General features: G+C 44.5%; 1 protein-coding gene across 3 annotated transcripts in view; it reads right to left on the bottom strand.

Moving 5' to 3' along the window:
• Window positions 1-13,892, bottom strand: part of Rnf19b (ring finger protein 19B) — a 27,590-nt gene extending 13,698 nt beyond the window's left edge. For 2 of the 3 annotated variants that reach the window (XM_021159389.2, XM_021159391.2), the window contains exons 1-2: window positions 13,145-13,892; window positions 290-495 (exon numbers count right to left, since the gene is read on the bottom strand). In XM_021159389.2, coding sequence (XP_021015048.1) covers window positions 290-495; window positions 13,145-13,770 — 832 coding nt within the window. In that variant the 5' untranslated portion in view covers window positions 13,771-13,892. The remainder of the gene's footprint in view (window positions 1-289; window positions 496-13,144) is intronic. The other variant, XM_021159390.2, reaches the window with a different exon arrangement.
• Between the last annotated feature and the right edge of the window lie 2,133 nt (window positions 13,893-16,025).

Raw genomic sequence — 16,025 nt, 5'->3', positions numbered from 1 at the left:
GTCACATAGCTAGGATTAACTACCTATCTTGATCAGCAAAAAAAAAAAAAGGGGGGGGGGGGGAAAAAAAAAAAAAAAAAAAAAAAAAAAGCAGCAGCAGCAACACAGCAGGTGTATCATTAAAAGTTCAACCAAGCCAGAAAATGTGTCTGTGGTCCCAGCTCCTCAGAAGAATCAAATGTCTGCTCGCTGATCTCAAGGGTGCATGGCTAAGACAATCGCTTTTAGTTTTGAAGACTTATATTATAGATACCCAACAATGAGACAGTGAGATAATGCCAGCTTATACCTGGTCCAGATTCTTGCCCGTAACTGAGACCTGAAGTGTGCTTGGTCCGAACTCGTAAAGTCTGAGCCCTCTGCTGACGGGCCATATCGCAGGTCTGGTTTGGATGCCATATCTGCTTGCAGTGGTAGCAGAACTCAGTCTGGCAGCCCTCCCTCTCACAGGTTAGCTTTGGGCAGCTGGCACAGCCATAGGCAATAACAGCATAACTGGGTAAGGAAGCAAAAAGAGATAAAAGTGAGGTGAGCTTATACTGTTTGGTACCACTATATATGATACAAAGACACACACACACACACACATGCACCCCAAGTACACTAACTAACTGTACTTACTTTCTTGTGAAAAAACAGTTCACTTCCTGACAACAGCCTGGATTGCTAGCAAGTATTCAGTCAGGTTAAGCTGTTTCAGGAGTGCTTTACCACAGCAGCTTCATAAATAGCAGGGTATACAACAATTTCCTTTCAATGGTGTGCTATATTTAGAGAGGCTTGAACTTGTTTACATGAAAAGTCAGAACAGTTGTAAAAATAAAGAGCTCCAGCACAAACTCAAGCACGTATGCTCTTCCATGTTAAGATCCATAGTGGAACTGGTCTGCTCACAGCTTGAAACAATAGCTTTCCACAGACTCAGAGTCTATTGAAAGCTCATTTTTGGTTTTCTTTCTTTCTGCTTTTAAAAGATTTATTATTTCTATTTTATGTGTCTGAGGGTTTGACTGCATGTTATATATGTGCACCAAGCATGTGTCTGGTGCCTGAGGAGGCCACAGTGGGCATTGGATCATGCCAAAACTGAAGCTATCAGGCAGCTGTGAGTCACCAATGAGGGTACTGAGAACTGATCCTGGGGCTTATGGAGACAAGTACTCCTAATTACTAAGCCATCTTTCCAGACCCTAGATTTATTTTTATTTTTAATTACATGTATGCTGTGTGTGTGTGTGGGGGGGGGGGGGGGGATGTGCATACGAGCAGTGCCCAGAGACTAGAAGACGACACTGGAGTGTCTGCAGTGAAGTCTAGGCAGTTGTGAACTACCCAGCATGGGAGCAGGAACTGACCTTGGGTTCTGTGCAAGAACAGCACATGCTCTAACTGCTGAGCCTTTACTTCAGCCCCTTGCTTTTAGCTTTTCTCTTTTTCTAATTTAAATCTGTGCCTTTTAATGCTCTTTATTTTTTTCTTTTCTTTTCTTTTTAAAACGTTTTATATGTATGGGTGGGTGTTTTATCTGCATGTATGCATGTGCACCATGTGCATGCCTGGTGCCCATGGAAGACAGAAGAGGGCATCAGATCCCTGGAACTGGAATTAAGGTCATTATAGGTCCTCTCGAAGAGAAGCCCACATTCCTAACCAACTGACAGCTCCCAATTTTTTTTTCACTTTTTTAAAAAAATTGGGTATTTATTTCATTTACATTTCCAATGCTATCCCAAAAGTCCCCCATACACTCCCCCACCCACTCCCCTACCCATCCACTCCCACTTCTTGGCCCTGTTGTTCCCCTGTACTGAGGCATATAAAGTTTGCACGACCAATGGGCCTCTCTTTCCACTGATGGCCGACTAGGCCATTTTCTGCTACATATGCTGCTAGAGACACGAGCTCCAGGGGGTACTGGTTAGTTCATATTGTTGCTCCACCTATAGGATTGCAGATCCCTTTAGCTCCTTGAGTACTTTCTCTAGCTCCTCCATTGGGGGCCTACTGTGTTCTTTCTTAACAGCTTACCAAACCTTACTACTAAAACCTTTCACCAACACAGCAAAGTCATGCCTTCCTCTCCCTCTGCTGAGGTATGTTAAAGATGCACTGCTCTGCAGACTGGCTGCACTAGCACCAACCATCCTTACAAGTGCTGTTAGTCCCTCACAAGTAACTACTGACATTTTAAATTAATTCTTAACATTGTCAAGGAATCGCTCACATTGCTCTTACAAGCGGGCGTTTGCTTAAAATTAAAGGGCCGGGATGTTGGTCAGCATTTGCCTAATATGTACAAGACCCTAAATTCAATCCCGGGCACTGTAAAATTAATTAACTTTAAAAAGTACTTTAAAGAAACAGATATAGTTTTTAAAAATGACTAGATGTGTGGGCATGTACACACAAAGGTGGGTGCCTGTGGAGGTCAGAGCTGTCAGATCCCCTGGAGTTGGAATTACAGGCAGGTGACGTGCAAATCACCTGATACAGGGGCTGGGAATTGAACTCAGATCCTCTGGGAGAGTAGTCTTTTCTTTCTTTTCTTTTCTTTTTCTTTTTTTTTTTTTTGGTTTTTTCGAGACAGGGTTTCTCTGTGTAGCTCTGGCTGTCCTGGAACTCATGTTGTAGACTAGGCTGGCCTCAAACTTAGAAACTTGCCTGCCTCTGCCTCCTGAGTGCTGGGATTAAAGGCGTGCACCACTATGCCTGGCTAGTCTGAGCTCTTAACTGCTGCACCATCTCACTAGCCCTCAAACACATCAATGATTGTTGGTTTCTTGCTGTCTGTGTTTTGCTGTCCTCTAGTTTACACCTTTCTCCAATATTCAAAGACCTCAAACAACTTAAATAAATGCTTGTAGCTTTCCTTATTTATCCTATAGTTTTCTTATTAATATATATGTTGAGTATAGCAATTTAAATACTCAGGTTGATTTAAAAAGTATACTACAGCTGGGCGTGGTGGCGCATGTCTTTAATCCCAGCACTTGGGAGGCAGAGGCAGGTAGATTTCTGAGCTCGAGGCCAGCCTGGTCTACAAAGTGAGTTCCAGGACAGCCAAGGATACACAGAGAAACCCTATCTCGAAAAACCAAAAAGTATACTACAGATATAAAGGACAATGTATATATCTCCTGTCACATAATATGCTTCCTTAATATTCTCAGAAGGAACAAAGTGAGACTAGATCAACGTGTAAATATGATTCACTTCCTGAAGAAGTTCTGAGCCCATTTACCCCAGCTAGCAGGAAAAACAGCCACTAAACAATGCATCTCAGAAAAAAAGTGACTGGCTTGCTATTTTGTGTTAACTGAAATGAAAAGGTACAGATGGCTTCTAAAAGTAATTAGCCAAGTTCTAAAGATATAAAGTAAGAAGCGTACCAATGGGGGGAGGGGGCTTAAAACTTTATAACACATTCCTCCATCACATGATTATTCAAGTGCTTGTTTCCTCTCTCTCCTCTGTCTCTGTCTCTGTCTCTCTCTCTCTGTGTGTGTGTGTGTGTGTAAGGGACTGGACCTAGCACTGTGTAAGCATATATTCCACTACGGAGCCAAGTCCTCCTGCCTCAACATTTCTCTTCTCTTCTCTTCTCTTCTCTTCTCTTCTCTTCTCTTCTCTTCTCTTCTCTTCTCTTCTCTTCTCTTCTCTTCTCTTCTCCTCTTCTTTCTTTTTCTTCCCCCAATTCCTTCACTGTCAAACCTGGGCACAGGCTGCTCCATTCTCTGCCTGTTCTGGGTCTATATGACGGGAATGTGAAAGCATGTGCTGCAGCTTCAGATTTCACATTACTCCGTTTTTCTTTATTTTGGCAGATTTGGCATCCTTTCACTGGGCAGTGAGCAGACAGTCCTCAAATTTCAAAGCATGACAACGAAGCAGCACAGACAGGCCACAGACTGGCAGGCAAACAACGGGAACCACCTTTAGGAGGTGAATTTAGTTCCAAGGAAGTAAAATAACCCCCAATCCTGATGACTCTATGGCAGTCTGTCACTATGACACAGACTTACTCAGGACAGAAGACTTAGAATTCCTGCTTTGGGTACCTACTCTGTGCTGATTCATACTGCATGACACAGATGAACTTAAATATCCCCAAGCCTTACTTCTCTCCCTCTAATGGAGATAGAGCAGTGTGCTGCCTTCAGGTATAGCTTAACATTCTAAAACTGCATTCATAACTTTGCACTGAAAGCCATAACATATAATGCACTGGACTTCTGGCCTTTGCCTGCTCTCTTTTTTTCTGCCCAGAGATGTCTTTCCTTTCTTCTTTCTGGTAAATAGCCATTTAAAAACCAGCTCAAGCTGGGTGTGGTAGTGCAAGCCTTTAATTCCAGCAAATGAGAGGCAGAGGAGGTGGATCTCATGAGTTCCAGGCTGGATGGGTCTACAAAGTGAGTTCTAGGAAAGCCAGGGTTGTTGTTACACAGAGAAAAATCTGTCTTGAAACCAAAACCAAAACCAAAAAAGAGCAGTTCAAATGTCATCTTCTCTATAAAATGTACTTAACCTCTCCAGGCTGATAACGGCCTATTTGTGCAGTGCAGTTTTAACAGCACATTACAGCCTGTGTATGTGCCTGTCTCTCCCAGCACACTGGACCTCTGCTCAGCATACCTGTGGTGGCCACACAGCAAATACCCCCTTTTGCTCCAGTGGTTCTTTGGGTTTCCCTAGGGCACTTTAGCTCTTCTCCTGGCCACATTTTCATCCTAGCCATGTATGGTTGGTTTTTTTAGATATTATGCAGTATAATCTAATCCTGCAATTTTATAAAAATTCATCTTAAGGGTAAAGCTTCTAATTACGGGAAAAATTTCCCTAGCTGGACTAAAAGCCTCATCCATGTGCTCCAGCTATTCTGGCCATGTTGTTCCCTTTCTTGTATGTCCTATACTAGAGGGAACTTCTCTCCTACTCTGCTGTTTAGTTTAACCAAGGATTCAAATTTGCTAATTAGAAGCTTAAAGTAGGGTATAAAATGTTACATGCTGCCTCAAGCTCAGAATGCTCTCCCTCAAGTTCACACAACTTTTATGTTAAATCTTCAGAAATATCAGTGTGGCAGGCTATCTTAATTTCAGGCCTGGAAAAAAAAATCCTATTAGTATAAATTTAATTATGCCTCACAGATTTCAGTAGTTTCTATATTATGTGTTCCTATATATGTCTATACTTCCAGTTCTAAAGTCTTATACTATCCATTTACAAATGGACCCTAAGATTCTTTAAAGGAGATAGACATGGGATTAGGGAGATGGCTCAGTGGTTAAGAGCCCTGTTGCTCTCATAGAGGACTCTCGTTTGATTCCCAGCATTCACATGGTAGCTCACAACCAAATGTCAATCTACTTCTAGGGGATCTGATGGCCTCTTCTAACCTCTTTAGGCACCAAGCATGCACTTGGTGAACATATACACATGCAGGTAAGACACCCATACACATAAAATAAGTAAATAAGAATAAAAGGGGTCCCTCCTTAGAATGGGGAACCATATACCCATGTAAGGAGTTACAGAGACTAAGTTTGGAGATGAGATGGAAGGAACGATCATGCAGAGACTGCCCCATCCAGGGATCCATACCATAATCAACCATCAAATGCAGACACAGTTGCATATGCCAGCAAGATTTTGCCGACAGGACCCTGATATAGCTGACTCTTGTGAGGCTGTGCCAGTGCCTGACAACTATAGAAGTAGATGCTCAGTGTCATCTATTGGATGGAACACACGGCCCCCAATGGAGGAGCTAGAGAAAGTACCCAAAGAGCTGAAGGGGTCTGTAACCCTATAGAAGGAACAGCAATATGAACTAACCAGTACCCCCTGAGCTGCATATGTAGCAGAAGGTGGCCTAGTCGGCTATCACTGGAGGAGGGGTCCTTGGTTTTGCTAAGATTATATGCCCCAATACAGGGGAATACCAGGGCCAGGAAGCGGGGAATGGGTGGGTTGGAGAGCAGGGTGGGGAAAGGGTATCAGGGACTTTTGGGATAGCATTTGAACTGTAAATGAAGAAAATTTCTAATTAAAAAAATACATTAAAAATAAATAAAATGGGAAAAAAAACCAAAAACCAAAAAAAGAATAAAAGGGGTTAGAAAAGCCATGCCCTTACTAGTTCCTTTTTCTTGTTCCACTTCATAACCCACTCCTCAACCAGACAACTGTAAAGGTCTCCACACCTGGACTTCCTATTTCTTACACCAACTCACTATTCATTTTAGAAGGTATTCTATCCTGGGGTTACTCTGTTGCTTAAGTTCTTTCAACGAGAGAGAGAGAGAGAGAGAGAGAGAGAGAGAGAGAGAGAGAGAGAGAGAGGAGACACAGCACTAGCACTCAACACTGAGACAGGAGGAGGGTGAATTTAAGAGCAGTGTGAGATACACATAAGATCAAATGGAGAAGGGGAAGGGAGAAGAGGGCTGGAGCAAAGAGTGTGGCTCAGTGGTAGGGTACTTGCTTATAGCACATCTAGACATCTGGGTTCAATGTCCAGAACCAAAAGAAAAAGCAAGCAAAACCAAAAGTTACAACAAGGAACTCAAACCCTCAAACCCCTCAGTCCTCAACTCATACAGCTTAGCTGTGTCTATTAACTTGGATTTAGACTACTTTTCAGACTCAAGATCTCAGTAATGTGGTTAGAAGTTGACTGAGACAGACTATGCAGCCAGGTATGCATTTCTACTCATAGACTCAAATGCTGTGATCAAATACCACCTCCTTTTTAAGGTCTTTCTTGATAGTTTTATGCAAAACTTAATGTTTTTACACTTAAGATACTTAGGAGTTTCCTTAGTATTTATTGTTACAACTAAAATCCATCTGTCAATTGGCAACTGTCCATCTTTGATCGTCCATCCTTTTTGAAATACTCATCCAGGGGTCATCACCTGTCTATCTTTCCCACCCTCCTCCTCTCTGCTCCCGTAAGAACGCTGCTGCTCAGCTCTTTGCTCTTTTCCTCACACCTACTCATCCCATTCTTCTGAGACCTTCTGAGACTGGGACAAGGACACAGAATATGGGTAGCCTACTCCACAGGAGCTGTTTTTATAATCTACTCTGAGCAAAAGAGTCACTGTTTGAGACCCTAACAGACGGCAAGCCAGAATGGTAGCAATTAAAGGACTTTAGAAAATGGCAAATAACCAGATAGTGGTGGCACATGCCTGTAACTGCAGCACTCCCAAAGCAGAGGCAAGTGGATCTCTGTGAATTAGGGTCATCCTGGTCTACAGAGTAAGTTCCAAGACAACTGAGAGACAGCTACAGAGGGAGACCCTATCTCAAAAACAAACAAACAAAAACAAAGAAAATGGCAAATAGTTAAGCCTTAAAGATAGCATGGCTGGTTGGAGACATGTATAATCCTTGGTACTCTGAATTTGGCAAGTTATATCATACACCATATGGCATATTAGCATTGGCAAATGTACAGTACATATAAACATACTTAATGATGTGGTGTCGTGCAATGTAATCCCAGCATTCAGGATCAGGAATGCAAGGTCAGCCTGAGCACCATAGAAAGGTAGAGGACAGTCTGGGCTACATAAAACCGTATCTTAAAAAGTCAAAGAAGTTAAAAAACAAAACAATAACAACAAATCAAAAAACAGAAACAAAATAACTATTTGTTTTAGTTTATTTCAACTAATATTTCTCTATCACATTTGATCATTTTTCGAGACAGGGTTTCTTTGTATAAGCCCTGGCTGTCCTGGAACTCACTCTGTAGACCATGCTGGCCTCGAACTCAGAAATCCGCCTGCCTCTGTCTCCCAAGTGCTGGGATTAAAGGAGTGCACGACCACTGCCCAGCAACATTTTAAAATAATATCTATAACACACCTTGAAAAACATTGATATAGAAAATAAACCCCCAAACTGGTAGAAATTAGTAGGGTATAGTGTCACATGCATGTAATTCCAGCATTTGAGAGGCCAAAGCAAGAGGGTCAATGTCTGAGGTCATCATGGGCTACATTACATAAGGAGACCCAAGTTCAAAGCAAAACCATCAAAAAGATAATGGGAAAGTTGGAAGCTATAAAGAAGCTTGAAATAAGAACAGATTAAATAGGTAAAGTCTTATTTTTCACAAGGTCTTGCTGCATTGTTTTAGGTAGCCAGTGAACTTGCTATGATAATGTGCCAAGTGAGCCAGACTCCAACCTCAGGATGCTGTCTCCTGTTTTTATACTTCCAAATATTGCTCACTGCACTCAGGTTTTAAACGCTTTATCTGCTTTTTTGTCTGCCAGGTATGAATTTCTTTAAGACTAGCCTTAAATTTGCAGTAATCCTGTCTCTGCCTTTCTTTGGAGTCTCAGAATTATTTGCCTAACATGGTCCATGTGTCACCATGTAAAGCAAGTAAGTGATTTGGTTTTTTGTTTTTTGTTTTTGTTTTTTTGAGACAGGGTTTCTCTGTGTAGCCCTGGCTGTCCTAGAACTCACTCTGTAGACCAGGCGGCCTCGGACTCAGAAATCCACTACCTCTGCCTCCCGAGTGCTGGGATTAAAGGTGTGGGCCACCACTGCCCGGCAAGTAAGTGATTTTTATGCGCAGAACTTATAGATAACGAGTGAGCATTTTTAGGCACTGAAGAATAAGCCCTTGGCAGACATGGGAAGGAGGTATTACTGAGCTGGAAGGCGACTGTACATAGAGGCTGAGAAAGACTCAGGGGAAAGCTGCAGACCAGGAAGTAAGGGGCCAGATTAACAGAAAAGGGTGAGGGCTGTGGGGATGTAGCTCAGTGGTAGAAATGCCTATCCAGCATGTACTGAGACCATGAGTTCTGTGCCTAGCATCGAAACAAAACAAACAAAAACAGTGGCAAGAAATTGAGGAAGGACAGGGAAGGAAAGGTCCTAGTTGGGCATGATGGTGTACAAATGTAGTCTCAGAGCTCAGGAATCAGAGGCAAGAGGACTGCTGCACGTTCGAGGCTAACAAGGATATACCGTGAAACCCTGACTCAAACAAAAGAAAAATCCTTTACTGAATGTGAAGCATCTCTCATCCTGGGAGCTTGCGCCTCTCTCAGGAATGTGCTATATATAAGTTAAAGAATGTACTGTACGTGAGTGAACTATATATAAGTTAATGAACTATACATGAATGGACAGGCCCAGTAGTGTGGGAAGGCCAATGGCCTATGATACCATCTGTTGGGATCAGTGGGAAGTACAACTCTGTAGGGAATGGAGGGAGCAATGAGAGGCCAGAGCCTGGACCAGCAACACATAGGTCAAGATAGCCTTAGTGCTTCTTCTATTCTGAGGACCTGTGTGACAGGAAATTCTGTTGACTATTTTACCCACCCCTCAGCCTCCCAGAGATTCTGAAAATTAAAGATGGACAATAGAACACCTGAGAGAAAAACAATACAGTTATAACATTTGTGGGTTTCTGAAAGGACACACCTAGGCAGAGATTCAAAAGGGTAATTGATCAACTGCACTACTTAATAGCTAGGAAGCATTCACTCCACATTTAAACTTCTTTGAACTGGTTTCTCCTCTACAAAATTCTACTTCCACCACCTATCTGCATGTGGCCAAAGTGAATTTACTGTGTCACTGAGATAATGCTTTGAAGACTCACTGCAAAGAACTACAAAAAACGCAAGCTATTTGCATTTTAAGCTAATTTTATTTCACTTGAAAGTATATTTTAAGATTACACTTGTTGCTACAGTATCTGGCAAATCAAATAACACCGTGTCTATTTTCTGCTGAAATTGGTTCTCTCATTGATAAAGCCATACGATAAAAAAAGTATCAGAATTCTGTTCTGACCCACAAAACTTAAAAAAAGAAATTTCTTAATTTATGGTGTTCTCATTAATTTAGTCGTAGTAAAATGATCATAAGTATATGAGGTCACTTATATGGCCCCTTAGCCTGAAGATGTACACATATATACATGGGAAGACTTGGTCAATTTGGCTGCCAAGACTGATGCTGTGGGCAATAAACATGGTCAGGTGTAGGAAGAGATAAATGAGGTTTAGGGCCTCTTTTCTAATGCTTACACAAGATTTTTGCCAGACCCAGAAGAATAGGATATTTAAAAAAAGAAAGGAAAAAAGAAAGACAAACACTAAAAGAAAAAAAAAATCTACACATGGTAATGCACACATATAATCCAGCATTGGGGAGGTGGAGACAAGAGGATCAAGATTTTGAGACAGTCTTTGCTAAATAAGCAAGACTGCCCGAAAACCCAAATTAGGATTAGGAATATAACTCAGCAGGCAGAAAGCTTGCCTGGCATCCACAAAGCACCAGATTTGATTCCCAGGTAGTAGTGGCAGACTGCAGGCTCATCACTCAGCAGGTAGAGGTAGGTGGATTAGAGTTCAAGGTCATCAACAAAGCAAAATAAGAGGCTGTAGCTAGGCATGGAAGGCCACACTTTTAATCACAATACTTATGTGGCTGAGGCAGGCAGAGCTCTGTGAGGCCAGCCTGGGCTATAGAGTGAGTTCTGGGACAGCCAGGGCTACACAGAGAAACCCAGTCTCAAAACCAAAAAAAATGTCAGAAGTTGTAGCACTTTCTTAAGAGTTGCTGGGGAAGGCAGAGACAGGAGGCACCCTGGGCCTTAATAGCCAGCCAAAACTGACCTCTGGTCTCCACAGGCCCCCAGATACACCACACGAGCGCGCACACGCACACATCACAGAGCCTATTTTTCTTCTGGCTTTAAGAAGAGGGGGCAGAACAACTGTCCATGGGGAGCTCAGACTATTATTTGGAAAGCAAATGAATTACCCGAGGGACTCTTTGTGTATCTAACCACCTTCCATTGACAATCACTTTATAAAAGTTAATTAATTAAGCCTCTTAAGTCTTAAGACAGGATTAGGCTTTTCTGTCAGATAAGAAAAACAAAGCAGGTAAGACTATTAACTACAGGGATGGGAAGAGAAACTGGAGTCAAGCATCCCTGGGCCTCAGTGTTGTTCCCAAGCCACACTTCCTAGAACATGCCCAAAATGGGGACTGTGATGACAAGCCAATACTTGAGTTGAAAAATATTATTGGCTTTGGAAGTAAGTCTATTCCAACACTGGTTTGCTTCACTGCCTACCAGTTTGTTGTTGTCGTATCAGTCTGAACAAAGTACTTAATTTCATGAAATGCCAGTTTCCTCATTTATAAAACTATCAAATCAATCTCCTATTGCTGTGAAGATCAAAATCTGCATGCCTGGCACAAAGGCACCTCCGTGCTGGTTTGCTTTCTTTCCCTAAATTTTATTTTCTTTAAATACCTAGATACTGACAAAAAAAGTGTGCATATATAATTGTTAGTCTGACTAATTAAAACAGAATATGACAGAATCTCAAAACAACAAACAAAAACAAAACTCAAAACCACACACACACTCAGAATCTGGATGAGCCTCCCTAACTCCTGCTAAATTAAGAAAACTCAAGTAACTCTAAAAACCACTAATGGTTTCTTTATATTTCTTGTCAAGCTTTCATATTAATTTCTGTCCATTTATGCTGATGTGAGTGAAGATACAGGTTGACTTTAAAAAACAAATTGGGGAGCTTTCCCCAAAAGATGATCAGGGAAGTCACATTTCATTGTTAAAATTCAAATAAACTCTCATTTCTAAATAAGGAGTTGATACACTATTATGCAATTAATCAGGTAGTGCTTTCCTAAACTAATATCCCTTTGGTTCAGAAAGTAAACTAAAAAGAGTATCAGCAAAACTTGAATATTCTAGAAATTAACCTCTCAAAAGCCAGTAAGACCACCAGACACAAGAAGACCTTTTCAGGTGGCCACAAGGCCCTTCCTGGTATTCGATAAACAGAAAGTGAAAGCCATCTGGGTACCTCTGACCACATCTCCGAGTAATTTAGAAACTCAGTGAGGTTAAACACACCCACTTCCCAACAAGTCTGGCACTTCTGAGTACACAGTTCCTTCTGAAGGGGAGACAAATGGCAGCATCCTGGAATCTCAGCTCAGCCTTGATACACAGGCTACAATTAAAAGCCTTTAAATCCTTTGAAGCAAGGGTTCACATACCTTTTTACTAGCATTGCCTTTACACTAGGCGCTGCAAGTGCCCGAGAATCTTCTGCCCCCAAAACATGACACACAAGAATATAATTAATCTGTCCAAGGTCACAGAACAGGTAATGGCAGTCTGACTACCCATCACACTGAAGAGCCCCTTCTTGGCTGCATTTGGCCATTCACATATTGGAATGATAGAGACAACCAAGTTTTTTGTTTTGTTTTAAAGAAAGGGGGTGGAGGACCTCCACTGAAAGCTTCAGACAGAGAAATCAGTAATTCCTGCTCTAAAGAGTATTTTAACTCACTGACCTTTGAAATCAAGCATACATAGAACATTAAAAAGACTGTCATACAGATTTCAAGACTGAAAAGGTAAGCAAACACATTTTCTCACACCAGATCAACTTCTGGGTAGGCACCGCCTCTGAGCCCTATTGATTTTCCTGGTCAAAAAGTCTGTTGTGACTTTGCCCTCGGCAGCACGTTAGGAACCACAAGGTGCCTGCCAGTGGCTTAGCACAGCACGCAGTGCCCAGGGTGCCCCTAGAGCTGTTAGTGAGCTGCCTTCTCTCATCATCTGCATCTCAACTTTCAGCAGCGGTTGTGTGGAAGAGCACGCCTTCTGCAATGCTGCTGCTAAGTGCGCCCCTAGCCATATGGACACACCCCTCGGAAGCGCGGCCCCTTCAGTAGGACATTTTCATTCTCTCTCCTATAACAAATATTCCTTCTCAATCATTACGATAACACGCACATACACACACCTCTCCCTACCTGGGCAAAGAGAAAGAAAACAAAACAAAACAAAAAACCCCTGCTCACCCGGATATTCTGACTTAATGGACAGTTCCCTTCTCTTAGCGCTCAGCCACCACCTCAAGCTCCTAAGTAGGTATAGGGTGCTGAGTGCCATCAGACCGGTTGCAAGGCTGGTCTGAGGGTCGGTTACTCGGGATCGTCCGTCCTCTACCTCCTGCTGGGCACCATCCTCTCCTCCCTCAAGGTGGGTGACACCCGCTGCACCCGGGACGACCCCCCGCGGCCACGCCCCCGCGCTCACCCGCAGTCAGGGGCCGGACACCAGCGGCAGTCGGGGTCCGAGGCCAGGTACCGGCGCAGCATGAACTCTTCGTACTTGTGCATGAGCGGCGGGTCGGCCAGCAGCAGACGGATGTCGTGTGGGTTGAGCCGCTCGCTGCACTCGGGGCAGCTGATGGGCACGCGGCTCTCGCTGATCTCCAGGCGCAGGTAGTGGCGGAGGCAGTCCCGGCACGAGCGATGCGGGCAGCTGAGGAGGCGCGGGGCCCGCTCGGGCGGCAGGCGCACCAGGCACAGCGGGCACTCCACCTCCTCCGCGCCGCCACCCTCCGCCGCCTCGTCCTCCTCCGGCCCGGCAGCCACGGCCTCCGCCTCAGCCTCGGCAGCGGGCTCCGAGGGCAGAGCTTCTACCGGCGGGGCCTGAGCCTCAACCGGGGCCGGAGCGGGCGGCGGCGGCGGTGGCGGCGCGGCCGGGGGCGGCGGTTCGGCCTGAGGCTTGGTCCGGGCGCGGCGGCCGCGGGCCGAGGCGGAGAAGACGCTGTGGAAGGTGAGGCGCCGGCGCCGGCCGCCGCTGCGGCACTTAGGGTCGGGGGCGGCCGCATGGAGCGAGGTGGAGCGCGGCGACTCGGAGTCCTTCTCGGAGCCCATGGCCCGCAGAGGCTGAGGAGCCAGGGGCGCCCAGCGCCGCCGTAGCTCCCGCCTCAGCGCCCCCTCCCAGCCGGCGCCCCGGCCGCCGCCGCCGCCACCGCCGCCTGGGCAGCCCTCCCGGAGACAGAAGCCGACCAGCCGCTACGAAGTGGTTATAAAGCCTCCGCCCCGCGCGCCGCGGGCAACTGCGCAGGCGCCGGCCTCAGACACCTCACAACCCGCGCGGCCCCGCGAGAGGAGATGGGCGGGGCCTGGAGGGCGGGGCCTGCAGGCTGCTGCTAAGCCCCGCCTTCTGTGGTCAGGTGGTCCGGCGCAGCCATATTTTGCACAGGCTCCACCCTCCATTCCTTGTCCAGGAGTCAGGGGTCTTCTTTTCAATGAGGATGCCTTCAGTTTATCTGTAAAAAGAAGACGAGCGTTGATCTAGTAGTGATTCCCGCCGATCCACCGTCCAACATTCATTTCTGTTGATGCTAGCCATTAAGTGGTAAGGAATATAGTCACTCATTGAAGATCCTCAAAGTGAGACGCACTTCTAGATAAGACAGGCAGGCTCCCCTATCTACAAGAATGAGCCCAGAGTTTTTATTCTAGCATTTGCTGTTTTCTGTCAACTAATGAACTTACTCCTAGGCTGTATCTCTCAGGTACTCTGGTTAGTCACTGTTGGTAGAAAGAGGCCCAACAATTTCGCTTCTGGAAATGGTTTCTTTCAGTCCCCCTTCCCCAGTTCCGCTAACAAAAGACCCTTAGGCTTGGTGATGAGAGATAAGCAAATACCTTCAACAGCAGCAAAGCCATGTCAGGATTAGATTTTGGCTGCAACTTAGAGAAATGAGAGAGGGAGGCTTATGATTTTCTTTCCATGAAAAATATGTCCAAAGATCGACAGTTCAAGCTTCCGTCTTAAGCTCAACTCATTCTGGTCCATATTCCAGACGGTGGGAAGAAAAACGTCTTATTTTAAGAAAACTTCTTAGGAAGTTCTGCACATTTTTGCTTGAATCTCATTGCTTAAAACAATCATCTTGATGCATCTTTCTTTAAAGATAAAAATAGTGTCTTGTTATCAACAAGGAATGGCAGAGTGAAGGCTTACAGTGATTCATTTGCCTAGCGTGCCTTAGGGAGATTGGGGGGTGGGGTGGGGATCGCGAAATGTAGGAACAGATACTTGAACACAATAAGTTGTTTGATTTTTTTTTCCTGGCCAATATTTAAAACCAGATCCGCAGCTCTTTAAACTTTTGAGATTACAACAACACAGCAAGCGAAGCCCATTGAAAGAAATGTCCGGTAATGAAAACTAAGAACAGGGTCTAGTGGCCCAAGAAGGTATGATGTCATAGATGATCAAGCAGGTGTGATGTCACAGATGCCAAGACAATTTGTTTGCAAGAAGAAGTGGTCAGCCATCAATTGTGACAAATGCTGCCGAGAACCCAAGAAAGAGAAGGACAGAAGAATATGACGGCTGGAATTGACAACACCAGGAGTTTTGTGTGTGTGTGTGTGTGTGTGTGTGTAGGGCAGAAGGGTAGTTTTCCTTAAGAAGAAAAGAGGTTTAATGCTAGATAGCTAAAACACTTCCATGAACACGTCACCAGCTCCAGCTCTTGCTGGGTCTGTATGACACTCGGCTAGGCTCTGTCTGTCGTGATAACAAATATTCCAAATAGCTCGTTGGCTTTAACACAGGACATATTTTCTCCACCCGTGGAAACCTGCCTTGATGGTTTGGTTGGATTTAGAAACACCACAAAAAACACATCTCTGCTTGTGTCTGTAAGAGTGGTTTCTCAATAGCTGAAATGAAGAAGGTGAATAGTGGCACCGTCCCATGGGCAGAGGTCCTGGGACTGAGTCGACAGGAGGACACAGCTGAACACCAGCTCTCTCTCTCTCTGCTTCCTGACTATGGATACAATGTAAGCAGGATCTCCTGTGACCAAGACACGTCCACCATGACACTCTGTCCACTCAAACTGAGAACCAAAATCAACCCTCTCTCCTGCTGTTGCTTTTATCAACTGTTTGTCAGAGCAACGAGGAGAATAATCTGTCTTCTGAGAGTCAAGGCCTGCCTTCTCCAAGCTAAGTTACTTCCTTAAAAAAAAAATTTTTTTTTTGAGACAAGTGTCCCACTATGGCAATTTCTGGCTGTTCTGGAACTCACTGCGTGGACCAGTCTGGCCCTGATCTAAGAGAGATGCTCCTGCCTCTGCCTCCCACAGCTGGGATAAAAGTTGTGTGCT

The sequence above is a fragment of the Mus caroli genome, chromosome 4 (assembly GCF_900094665.2).
Source record: "Mus caroli chromosome 4, CAROLI_EIJ_v1.1, whole genome shotgun sequence".
Classification (NCBI taxonomy): domain Eukaryota; kingdom Metazoa; phylum Chordata; class Mammalia; order Rodentia; family Muridae; genus Mus; species Mus caroli.
Note: the sequence above shows the minus strand (reverse complement) of the source record. Positions and strands in the feature narration are given on the sequence as shown.